Raw genomic sequence first — 13376 nt, forward strand, 5'->3', positions numbered from 1 at the left:
CGAGGGAGGGAACGAGAGGGAGGGAGGGTGCGAGAGGGAGCAAGAGAGAGGGAGAGAGAGAGGGAGAGAGGGAGAGACAGCGAGAGGGAGCGAGAGAGAAAGAGAGAGAGGGAGGGGAGTGAGAGCGAGCGAGGGAGGGAGCGAGAGAGAGGAAGGGAGGGAGGGAACGAGAGGGAGCAAGAGAGAGGGAGAGAGAGAGGGAGGGAGCGACAGCAAGAGGGAGCGAGAGAGAAAGAGAGCGAGAGAGAAAGAGAGAGAGAGGGAGGGGAGTGAGAGCGAGGGAGGGAGCAAAAGAGAGGGAGGGAGCGAGAGAGAGAGGGAGCGAGAGGGAGCGAGAGAGAGAGAGAGGGGGAGCGAGAGTGAGCGAGAGGGAGTGAGAGAGAGAGGGAGAGAGGGAGGGACCGAGAAATGTCAAATGTATCTCACGTCATCTATCAGCGCAGCCGATATCCCCTTATACACAAGCTAAGGTTAGGGTTATGCATAAGGTTAGCAGTGTGTTTAAGGTTAGAGTTAAGGGTTAGGTTTAAAATCAGATTTGAAGAAGATAAATTGTAGAAATAGGCGGGGTTTATGACTTTGTGGCGCTGGTAACTAGTGACGACCCTACTTTGCAAACTGCAAGTGTAATTTTTAATTGGTTAGCCTAGGCTAATAACCCCCCTAAACATAGGCTCACCATTTTGCATATTTTATATCACAGTTCTTTTCTCTTGTTTTTACTATAAAATAGGTGTGTCTTGACTGTGATAAGGGTTCGGCAAATAACAGCAGTCTGCTAAATGAACAAAACAAGGCTGTCGACCATCAAGCACCACTGTTGAGGTTACTGCCTTTTAATAGATTGTGTTCCACAATATAATAGAACCAGTTAATATTACGATTTGAATTAAGGACTCTTAAAATGGCACTTGTTTTTTTATTCACCGAATATATATGGGGCAATTTAGCAATTAGGATTCGTTATCTGTAATGGTTATGATAAATTAGGCATTGTTGCACACTGTTGGCATATGGATATATCAGCACATATCTGTTCCCCAGCACGGGCCTTGTGTTAAAAAAAATTGCTGAGTTTTTGGGAAGTAATTTCATTTATCGTAACCATTACATGCAAGTACTCGAACAGTCAAAAAATGTAAAATTCCCATCCCTAACTCATAGCCTACTAAATTCTCTCCTCAAAACATTTTATAGGCTAGATTCCTTAGGGCATATAGGACAGGCTAGTCAATATGTTTATCCTCAGCCTGCACTAAATGTCTGCAAATGGAAATACTTGAATCCAGTTTTCTAGCTAAACACAGGAGACAACATGAAAACCAGCAGCCTAACTCTAATCCAGAGATAAGGACACTTGTCCCTAGACCTACAAGACAATTGTAAATAATTCACCTTGCCCACTTTCCTTTTTAACGAGGTGAAATCAATGCTTTAATCTGGTCCTACATTTCTCATTAGAAAAGATATCGAGCTATTAAATTCTCAAAACAGAGATAATGAGAGTCTTCTACGGAGAGGAGAGAGGGAAGTTTCCCTGGCCTTCTTAATAGCAGGCCAAATTAATGACAATATCAGGCCAACACAATGAGTGCGGCTAGACATAACAACTCCAAAAAATATTCACAACCCACTTCTCTCTGGCACAATATAAAGAGGAAGCCAGAAAACCTTCCAGCAGTCTAATGTCTGAAATTGATCCCGCAACATTAGAAATATTATTAGCGCCGAAATGAATCTCTCACCTCACTATAATACCTATTTTCACAACTATTATGGTGATGAATGAGATTTTAACAAACTGAGCTACTGTTAAACAACTTTAAGTGGAACTAATTAATCAAGAGCATAATCAACCTGAGAGGAGAGAGAATATTTAGAGGAAAGGAAGACAAATGCATTAGGTTAGAGAATAATGAGGATTATGATGCAATGCTGCAAGGCCTAGATAGACTTGGAAACAGAAGTCCATTGCACATCTCAATACATACAGTACATATCCAGGAAAGCTGTGCATGGAACTGCCAAAGGTAGAGGATTCTAGCCGGCCACTGTGGCTTAGTTAAAATCATTTTAAAAATGATCTGACCCATGTATCAAGCCTCTCACAGAGTAAGACCTGTTGACTGTCCGCGTTCAGTAGTGGAGGAACAGTGACCTCCAGTGGTTGAGGAGAGACAGTGTCAGGGATCGTTCAGAAATTACACTGGGAACTGAGTGCATTACTGCCAAGTGCCGAGGCAACATGTAAAACTGGGTAGGCTATAACAGTCATCAAGTGTTCCAGTCGTTCCTAGTCTTTTTGACAGCCTACTTTGGGAAAGAAGTGGACATAAACTTAAAATGGGGCCAGAGATTCAGGAAGTCAGGATGTCCAAATCCCCTGCAGAACAGGAACACAACCTCGACACTTGCAGAGTAATGGTGTCTAACGAAAGTGACCAAGACCCCACCACAACACAACCAGCTAACACGGGAAGCTAGCTCAGAGATCACACTGTGTGTGTGTGTGTGTGTGTGTGTGTGTGTGTGTGTGTGTGTGTGTGTGTGTGTGTGTGTGTGTGTGTGTGTGTGTGTGTGTGTGTGTGTGTGTGTGTGTGTGAGATTAATGTAAAATCACATCAGTGGATCCGAGGGGTATTCATTATAAAGCCTGCATTGTCAGCTGGCCTGGCACACAACCCCAGGGTGTTGAATATTCATCTTTACTTGTTGTGTTTATGCAGACCCCCCACCCCCTGTCATCACACTGCACTCTAACAGGGACTGTCCCCAAAACACCCTGAAAGCACCAGCCCAAACACACAGCAACAGTCATACACACATATAGTAGTGGCCAAAAGTTTAGAGAATGACACAAGTATTAATTTTCACAAAGTCTGCTGCCTCAGTTTGTATGACGGAAATTTGCATATACTCCAGAATGTTATGAAGAGTGATCAGATGAATTGCAATGAATTGTAAAGTCCCTATTTGTCATGCAAATGAACTGAATCCCCCAAAAGCATTCCCACTGCATTTCAGCCCTGACACAAAAGGAGCAGCTGACATCATGTCAGTGATTCTCTCATTAACACAGGTGTGAGTGTTGATGAGGACAAGGCTGGAGATCACTCTGTCATGCTGATTGAGTTTGAATAACAGACTGGAAGCTTCAAAAGGAGGGTGGTGCTTGGAATCATTGTTCTTCCTCTGTCAACCATGGTTACCTGCAAGGAAACACGTGCCGTCATCATTGCATAAAAAGGGCTTCACGGGCAAGGATATTGCTGCCAGTAACATTGCACCTAAATCGACCATTCATCGGATCATCAAGAACTTCAAGGAGAGCGGTTCAATTGTTGTGAGGAAGGCTTCAGGGCACCCAAGAAAGTCCAGCAAGCGCCAGGACCGTCTCCTAAAGTTGATTCAGCTGCGGAATCGGGGCACCACCAGTACAGAGCTTGCTCAGGAATGGCAGCAGGCAAGTGTGAGTGCATCTGCACGCCCAGTGAGGCGAAGACTTTTGGATGATGGCCTGGTGGCAAGAAGGGCAGCAAAGAAGCCACTTCTCTCTAGGAAAAACATCAGGGACAGACTGATATTCTGCAAAATGTACAGGGATTGGACTGCTGAGGACTGGGGTCAAGTCATTTTCTCTGATAAATCCCCTTTCCGATTGTTTGGGGCATTTGGAAAAAAGCTTGTCTGGAGAAGATATGGTGAGCGCTACCATCAGTCCTGTGTCATGCCAACAGTAAAGCATCCTGAGACCATTAATGTGTGGGGTTGCTTCTTAGCCAAGGGAGTAGGCTCACTCACAATTTTGCCTAAGAACACAGCCATGAATAAAGAATGGTACCAACACATCCTCCGAGAGCAACTTCTCCCAACCACCCAGGAACAGTTTGGTGACGAACAATGCCTTTTCCAGCATGATGGAGTACTTTGCCATAACTAAGTGGCTCAGGGAAAAAAACATTGATATTTTGGGTCCATGGCCAGGAATCTCCCCAGACCTTAATCCCATTGAGAACTTGTGGTCAATCCTCAAGAGGCAGGTGGACAAACAAAAAAACACAAATTCTGACAAACTCCAAGCATTGATTATGCAAGAATGGGCTGCCATCAGTCAGGATGTGGCACAGAAGTTAATTGACAGCATGCCAGGGAGGATTACAGAGGTCTTGAGAAAGAAGGGTCAACACTGTAAATATTGACTCTTTGCATCAACTTCATGTAATTGTCAATAAAAGCCTTTGACACTTATGAAATGCTTGTAATTCTACTTCAGAAGTCCATAGTAACATCTGACAAAAATATCTAAAGACACTGAAACAGCAAACTTTGTGGAAATTAATATTTGTGTCATTCTCAAAACTTTTGGCCACGACTGTACATGTCATCCAAAATGCACACAGTGCTCTCCCTTAGCCTGTGCCTCTTTGCATGTTTTCAACAGATTTTGCTTTGAGTTTGGGATTTGCGTTCCATTTGAAACAGATGTACCACGATCCCAACAGCAAAAATACCCCACCAACCCACACACAGTAAACACACATCCCAAATGAAGCTGTTACACACGTCACAGAGACACCACTCAAAGTTTATCTAGTAGCCTTTGGGACCTTCCAGAACATTTCCCTATCCCTTTCATGGGTTAAAATTAATATGTGAAGGCAACGTTTCCCCTACCACTACAGAGACAGAGCGTTGGTCTGCCAAGTTCTGCAGGTCAACTGGTGTCAACTGAACACGGATGTCGCCTAAGTTCTGGTAAGGGAACTCACCATTTTGTTCTCCTGCATGTAGATTCTCTGCAGCTTGGGACATCCCTTGACCAGAGACACCATCCCCTCATCAGTTATACTGTAGCACTGGCCCAGGTGGATATCCTTCAGCTCTGAACCGTGCTCTCCCATATTGTGCCACGAGAGAGGGAGGAGAGGAGGAAGAGAAAAAGAGGGAAAGTAACACTTGTTAGTAACACTTGTTGCAAAACTTGGTTGATCGATTGAGTGGAGAGCGAGAGAGAGGAAATAAGGGGGAGGAGAGAGAACCTTTGAGTGCCTCCTCCATCAGTTAGCCCTGGTTGCCCACATGGACCTTGGCCAGCAGAGGGCAGTGGGAGGCCAGGGTGCTGAGAGACAGGTCACTCAGCTGTTTACAGTGTACCTCTGAAGGCCGGAGCAGTGGGTTGCCAAGGAACACACACCGTGGTCCTGCACGCCACAACGTGAGATGGTCAACTCCGTCACATTCTGCCTCCGAGATGCTATCTTCACCAGGAGGTCATCATTTACCTGAGGGTGAGTGAGAGAGAGATATTGTGGCTTAAGTTAAGGTTTGATGAGAAAGTGGTCCTTCTTTTCAAATAATAAACTTTTTATAAAATACATGAACATTACAAAAGAAGAAAAGAGGTTTACAAACATTCTCTTGAAAATTCAATGTTACCTTAAAAAATTCTCAAATATTCTACTCACTCGTTGTAGGCCACTGAGAACGATTTGCTTCCAGAACTGGAATTCTAAGCAGAGGTCCCCGCCAGTACTTACAGACCAGCGAGGCACACAGACAGCGCTCCTTCACCGACAGGTGGGAGAACAGCTGAGATGAACAGAACACACAATAACATTTACAGATTGTGCATCCACCCACATCCAACCCATTTCAATTGTGTTTTTAGGCTAAAAGGATTTTGAAAGCATCTAATCAGGCCCCCAAAAAGAAACTGCACCCTAATGGTAACATCCTACTTTGAGCAGCATGGAGGAGGGGAGGCGGTTGATGCTGGATGTGTCAACCATGTGGCAGCCCCTTCCCTGGTAGTCGTCACAGTCATGCAGGCAGAAGGTTGAGGAGTCAGAAGCGAATCGCCATCGAGAGCCATCCCAGAGCAGTAGTCGAGGAGGAGGAGGGCAGGGGACAGAAGTGGAGTTGGCTGTGGCCAGTCCCAGGGTTAGAGGAGGCATCCCCACCTCATCCTCTGTTCTCCAGCCCTCCCTCAGGGACGGGAAAGGCACATCGCGGCCGCTTACAGAAAGCACATCCGCACCTCTGAACACTTCCTCTTACACACCTAGGAGAGAAAGAAGGACCAGACACAGACCAACGAGAACCACATGAAGAGGGATTAGACGGATGATATTAGAAGCGACACCAGGACGTATTATGGTACTGGAGCAAACTGCTCAGACAGTGCCGGGTGATTTTCATCCTTCATCTCTAATCAGGGACTGATTTAAACCTGGGACATCAAGTCAATGAATACTCTGGCCAATCAATGACATAATTAAACAATTAACTAATTCAGCAGCACTATGAATAAACCCTTTGTAGTTTCTCACCATCTCAGCGTAGTCACTGTCACTACTAGCCACAGACATGGGCACAGCTACAGCTTGCACTGGAACGCCTGCACTCTGGAACAGCGCTGGTGGTGGGATCAGCATAGCCGGCAGAGCCGTCAGTAGACTCCTCCCCTAGCCCGGCCCTCACAGATATCTAGTTCCCGCGACAGCATGAATTTGGCACAGTCCTCAGGGGAAGTGAGAGCAGCGTATCGCCCGGTGAGCTCCGAGAGAAGAGAGAGAAGGGCATAAATTAATAGAATTCATCATGACACTTTATATTAAACTGTACAGATTATAGATATGTCTTGTGTGGAAGAGATCTAACACAGCTAAACACCGCAGCGCCACATAGGTATGAAAAAAACACTATAAAAGTGTTACCAAAGACTGTTACGAAGGTTGCTAAACCAAAATGTCTGCCTTTAAAATGTGACCCAGATGAATTTGGGCTATTCAGAGCCGGAACACCTTCTACGGGGATAGACAAGTGTGATTCCAGTGAGTCTAACTCGAGACCCAGAAACGGAATGCGTTGAGATGGAGTCAGGCAGCTCTTGTTCTATTTCCTATGAAGCCTAGAGACTGAGTATGGGAGACCAGAATGTATGCGTGTAACACTGCTTGCCCCAAGCCCGTCCAATGTAATAGCCGGTGGCTTGTGGGCATTCTGAATTCATAGACTTGGACGTGTTTGCTGAGGACAGATACATCTAGAACGGGGGGTCCAAGTCCCGACCCCTTCTCGGAACCAGGAAATACCGTCTGTACCAGCCATTCCGGATCCGACATAGACACCACTCGGATTGGCCGTGTCTGGAGACTAGAGGTCGACCGATTATGATTTTTCAACGCGGATACCGATTATTGGAGGACCAAAAAAAGCCGATACCGATTAAATCGGATGATTTTTTTATTTTTATTTGTAATAATGACAATTACAACAATACTGAATGAACACTTGTTTCAACTTAATATAATACATCAATAAATCAATTTAGCCTCAAATAAATAATGAAACATGTTCAATTTGGTTTAAATGATGGAAAACAAAGTGTTGAAGAAGAAATTAAAAGTGCAATATGTGCCATGTAAGAAAGCTAACGTTTAAGTTCCTTGCTCAGAACATGAGAACATATGAAAGCTGGTGGTTCCTTTTAACATGAGTCTTCAATATTCCCAGGTAATACATTTTAGGTTGTAGTTATTATAGGAATTATAGGACTATTTCTCTCTATTTCATTAACCTTTTACTATTGGATGTTCTTATAGCCACTTTAGTATTGCCAGAAACAGTATAGCTTCTGTCCCTCTCCTCGCCGCTACCTGGGCTCGAACCAGGAACACATCAACAACAGCCACCCTCAAAGCAGCGTTACCCATGCAGAGCAAGGGGAACAACTACTCCAAGTCTCAGAGCCAGTGACGTTTGAAACGCTATTAGCGCACACCCCGCTAACTAGCTAGCCATTTCACATCAGTTACACCAGCCTAATCTTGGGAGTTGATAGGCTTGAAGTCATAAACAGCGCAATGCTTGAAGCACAGCGAGGAGCTGCTGGCAAAATGCACAAAAGTGCTGTTTGAATGAATGCTTACAAGCCTGCTCCTGCCTACCACCGCTCAGTCAGACTGCTCTATCAAATCCTAGACTTAATTATAACATATTAACACACAGAAATATGAGCCTTAGGTCATTAATATGGTCGAATCCGGAAACTATCACCTCGAAAACAAGACGTTTATTCTTTCAGTGAAATACGCAGTATTTTATCTAAAGGGTGGCATCCATAAGTCTAAATATTCCTGTTACATTGCACAACCTTCAATGTTATGTCATAATTACGTAAAATTCTGGCAAATTAGGCGGCCCAAACTGTTGCATATTCACTGACTCTGCGTGCAATGAACGCAAGAGAAGTGACACAATTTCACCTGGTTAATATTGCCTGCTAACCTGGATTTCTTTTAGCTAAATATGCAGGTTTAAAAATATATACTTCTGTGTATTGATTTTAAGAAAGGCATTGATGTTTATGGTTAGGTACACATTGGAGCAACGACAGTCCTTTTTCACAAATACGCACCGCATCGATTATATGCAACGCAGGACACATTAGATAAACTAGTAATATCATCAACCATGTGCAGTTAACTAGTGATTATGATTGATTGACTGATTGTTTTTTATAAGATAAGTTTAATGCTAGCTAGCAACTTACCTTGGCTTACTGCATTCGCGTAACAGGCAGGCTCCTCATGGAGTGCATTGTAATCAGGTGGTTAGAGCGTTGGACTAGTTAACTGTAAGGTTGCAAGATTGAATCCCTGAGCTGACAAGGTAAAAATCTGTCGTTCTGCCCCTGAACAAGGCAGTTAACCCACCGTTCCTAGGCCGTCATTGAAAATAAGAATGTGTTCTTAACTGACTTGCCTAGTTAAATAAAGATTAAATAAAGGTGTAAAAAAAAAAAAATAATTAAATCAATCAATCAAATAAAAAAATTGGCCAAATCTGTGCACAAAATACCGATTTCTGATTGTAATGAAAACTTGAAATCGGCCCTAATTAATCGGCCATTCCAATTAATCGGTCGACCTCTACTGGAGACAGGAGGATATTCCTTCTCTCAAAATGGGCACTGAGGCCTTGGTAACAGTTGACGTGAGGACACAGCAGAAGTGTGGGTGAAGCGCAACAAACTGTAGCCTGTACCCCAAATTCACTGTTCGCATGATCCAAAGAAATGTGTGCCATTGGTTGGAGCAGACACCAAGCCTCCAGTCAAGTGCCATCTGAAGATGTGTGACGCTACGTTGTGGACTGGGGGAGATTGGTTCTTTTTCCCATTCCACCACGTGTCTGAATGTGGAGAAGAGACATTTGACATCGTGGAACTTTGTTTTGACACAAGTGTGTTTATGCACCAAGGTTTGCCTAAAAAAAAGACCCATGAAAAGACTTCTATCATGAAGGTTATCATACTCAAAAGGCATAGGTACCGGTGCCACAACACCTTGCAACAATCAATCAAATGTATTTATAAAACCCTTTTTACATTAGCAGATGTGACAAAGTGCTGTACAGAAACCCAGCCTAAAACCCCAAACCCCAAAACCCCAAACAGCAAGCATTGCAGATGTAGAAGCACGGTGGCTAAGCACAGTGGCCTAGGCAGGAACCTAGGAAGAAACCTAGAGAGGAACCAGGCTCTGAGGGGTGGCCAGTCCTCTTCTGGCTGTGCCGGGTGGAGATTGTAAGAGTACACGACCATTAAGGCACAATTGTTCTTCAAGATGTTCAAATGTTCAAAGATGACCAGCAGGGTCAAATAACAATCACAGTGGTTGTAGAGGAGTAAATGTCAGTTGGCTTTTCTGTCCGGAGCTGCCAGAGTCTCCCGTCTGTCCTGAGCTGCCAGAGTCGCCAGTCTGTCCTGAGCTGCCAGAGTCGCCAGTCTGTCCTGAGCTGCCAGAGTCGCCAGTCTGTGAACACTTACCACGCTGCACCTTGGTCCTCACCTTCTTCCACAGACGACGGCCGTTACATTAGGTCTTAGTGTTTTTTATTTAAATTGACTGATTTCCTTTAAAAAACTGTAACAGTAAAATCTTTGAAATTGCTGCATCTTGCATTTATAATTTTGTTCAGTGTACATAATGACTGTTGTTTAGGGGATAAGAAGTATAACAAACATGTCAGACAAGTTATTTCCAAATAATTATTCCTAGAACAGTTAATTCAAAATGAATTATATCTGTCAAATGTTTGATGCATCTGTAACCAAGAAAACAAGAACAACATATTTGTCCTATACCACTGATGGCCAAAGAGAACCATTTTAAAATTCGACATATTTATTCTTCAAATTAATTTTAAAGAATCAAATTCAATGTAGCGTGTAATGACTGTACATTTTGTGGGAATGACATTGAAACTACTGAACATATTCTATTTTGCTGTGATCGATCATATCACCTGTTTCTGGGTGGAGTTATTTTCAAAGAATATGAATTTTGCCAATTTCACAGACAATGATGTCAAATTTGATTTATTCTAAGATGTAAATTATTTAAATTTCATAGTAGACATTTGAAGACTATCTTATTATTGATAAGAGAGCTTTATATTTTTTTGCAATCATTAAGATTTGTTCAAAACAAACATGCCCTGAAACGCAGTGCTGCCTTTGATACATACAAGCTGATATGATATATATATATAATTGTATGTACAGTATACAGTATAAGACCCCTGTGACGTTTGTATTAAATATTTTTTTTTTTCTTAAACATGTGTTCTTGGTTATGTTCTTTGCTAACATAACCAATGCATTTTTGAATGTCATTTTGAATGTATAATTAAACGTCCAAATGTAGTATGGCTGACGCGCGACCAACTTCGAGCTGCTGGTGTGCCTAAATGAGAATCTCTCCTAGACTTTGCACGCAACGGTCATAGGATGAAACCCCCTTCACAGCTGTTTTCTCTCCTTCTATATGCTAGAAATTACACACAGAGCGACACAGGTAGGCCTATTCTTTTAGCCTTTCAGGTTGCCCAAATTGGTCCATATGCCTGCTTTGTTAAAAGTGGGCTATAAAATGAACGTGTGTGGTGAAAGTCTAGCTTACGGGCAAATAAGAGACATTCGAGGCAAGACTGCACACGAACATGGGCGTGAATAGTGTTCAGTAGCCTACTCCTGAACTGAAGCCAGATAACGCTTCAACGGCAAGTCCCAAAATAGCATGGGCAGGGCGGCCTTGGAAAAATGAAGCTACCATGAACTGCTGCGATGGCGACAGATCCACCTATAACGCAACAAATAACGAAGGATCATCCAGAGATCAAGAGACCACCCGTAAATGTTCGTCTTGAGGATGTAGAGGACTGTTTGATTTATGACCGACATGGAGTCTCAACTTTCTTCAAAGAGTTATACCAAGACAGGAAATCAGTCGTTATTTTTGTTCGGGTAGGAAATATTAGGCTATTTTACGGTATATTCACTTTACACTTGACAAAACATTTAGACTATCCTGCATAGCCTACACTCAGAAGTATTTGTGGCGTTGGGGCTAGGTTTTTAAACCGTATATATTGATCTAATAGTTGAAAAAGCAACATGCTTCTGGCAGCACTGCGCAGGCAACAAAGTAGCCTAGCTAGCGTACTGTTCAGCGCAGTCAGACTAGACAGATTTTGAGTACACGACATGCACAGGTGTTTACTGTTCAAAGAGAGGGAGACTATTAGAACGAATAACAGCAGACACGCTTCAAATTCCTAAAGAAACTCTGTATTTCGACAGAATTTCTTGTGCCACACCTGCAAAGAATATGTGGATGATTTGAGCAGAATACCAGCGGAAATTCTAAAGGTGAGTGGTGAAGAGTTGTTTTTTCTAATAGGGACAAGTTTCCAATTGTTACTTTCTTCAGTCTATAACTGTCTTGATTGAAAAACATTTGCAGTATTAGATGAACTATAATTTAGATACTAGATACTTTAATAATGTCTACATACTGTTTACCCACTATTCCCTACTCTGACATTTCACGTTCTGACATTTCTTCATTTCTTTCTTTTTACTTTTTGGATTATGTGCATATTGTTTTTTATTGCTAGGTATTAGGCCTATTACTTCACTGTTGGAGCTAGAAAAACAATAATTTCGCTGCACATGCGATAACATCTCTGAACGTAACCAATAAACTTGGATTTGATTTCAGTGACAAATGTGACATAGCCAACAATATAGGCTATAACTTGTTATGTCTAACTTGATGAATGTTTTCATATATTCAATGCAGGAAGCTGGTCTTAGACTGGTTGTTATTGGACAATCCTCTCATCATCATATTGAGGTAGGCATATTCAATGTGTCATTCGGCAATTATGTCAATGTCAATAATACTTGTAAGCGTCTTGTTTGTTGTGTTGTTGTGCAGTGTCTGACGTGTGTTTTCTCTGTGTGATGTAGTCATTCTGCTCACTGACTGGCTACCCTCATGACATATACGTCGACCCAGAGAGATGCATATACAAAAGACTGGGGATGAGGAGAGGAGAGATGTCTGTGGAATCAGGTGAGACATTAATTCTGTCTTTTGTTGTATTCCTGAAATAGCAATAGTCTACTCTACATAAAAGCTGTAATAAAATTAAATGTAAAATAATGTCTGTCTGTCTAGCCAAACCTAGCCCTCATGTGAAGTCAGGTATGCTGGTGGGCCATATGAAGAGCATGTGGAGGGCCATGACCAGCCCTATATTTGACTTCCAGGGAGATCCTCGACAGCAGGGTGGAGCCATAATCGTTGGCCCAGGTAACTGCATTGTGCTATTACAGTGTTGTTGATAGTATTAGCTATAGCTTACAAATAGCCTACTGTAGTACATGTGATTCAAATCTTGGGCTATTCTATAGGTTTTATGCACAGTGGTATATCCCTTTCAATTTTTAAATTTGTCTAAAATTGAGTTTGGTCAGTATCCAATATGGCATATGTTGTGAAGATCTGTCTATTAGTGTGCAAATCTGTCGTTCTGCCCAGGCTCTGAGGTCCATTTTGCCCATTTTGATATGAACCGGCTGGACCACATGCCCATCAACTGGTTGCTACAGCTGTCCGGAGTACAACACACACTGGACCTCAGTGATAAGCCAAAGATCATTGTTGTGTAGCCCACTTGTGTATCCTGCTTTGTTTTTGTGCCATGATGAAAAACATGAATCTCATGTCAATAGTAAAAATGTTGTTTTGAATACAAAAAACAGTCAGCCACCCTGGCTTGACACTGTGTTGGAGATGCATACTTAATTGTCTGATTATAATCATGTACATAAAAAATACTTTCTTTTTCACTGCTGCATCTTAGTCATAATTGTCATAATTCAATGGCTGACCAATAGGCTTAGGCTATATATCACCCCATCAGACATCAAGTCCTCTACACATTAATTCTACATCATTCTCTAAAACACCATTAAATAACCTTCTCAATAAAATATTGTTATTACATTGTAATAACGTATC

At 42.5% G+C, this 13376-nt stretch overlaps 1 protein-coding gene and 1 long non-coding RNA gene across 3 annotated transcripts in view; both read left to right on the plus strand.

The window, feature by feature from the left end:
- LOC149979852 (uncharacterized) overlaps window positions 1-13376 on the plus strand; it is a 581301-nt gene that overhangs the window by 535930 nt on the left and 31995 nt on the right. The window lies entirely within an intron of this gene.
- Window positions 10763-13210, plus strand: prxl2c (peroxiredoxin like 2C). 2 transcript variants are annotated; one of them, XM_090189028.1, is made up of 6 exons: window positions 10763-10862; window positions 11648-11716; window positions 12150-12203; window positions 12320-12425; window positions 12531-12665; window positions 12894-13210. In XM_090189028.1, exons 1-6 carry the CDS (start codon window positions 10833-10835, stop codon window positions 13022-13024), a joined length of 525 nt encoding a protein of 174 aa, XP_090045154.1. In that variant the 5' UTR covers window positions 10763-10832; the 3' UTR covers window positions 13025-13210.

Source organism: Oncorhynchus mykiss, chromosome 11 (genome assembly GCF_057628025.1).
Source record: "Oncorhynchus mykiss isolate SJ-2025 chromosome 11, ASM5762802v1, whole genome shotgun sequence".
NCBI lineage: Eukaryota > Metazoa > Chordata > Actinopteri > Salmoniformes > Salmonidae > Oncorhynchus > Oncorhynchus mykiss.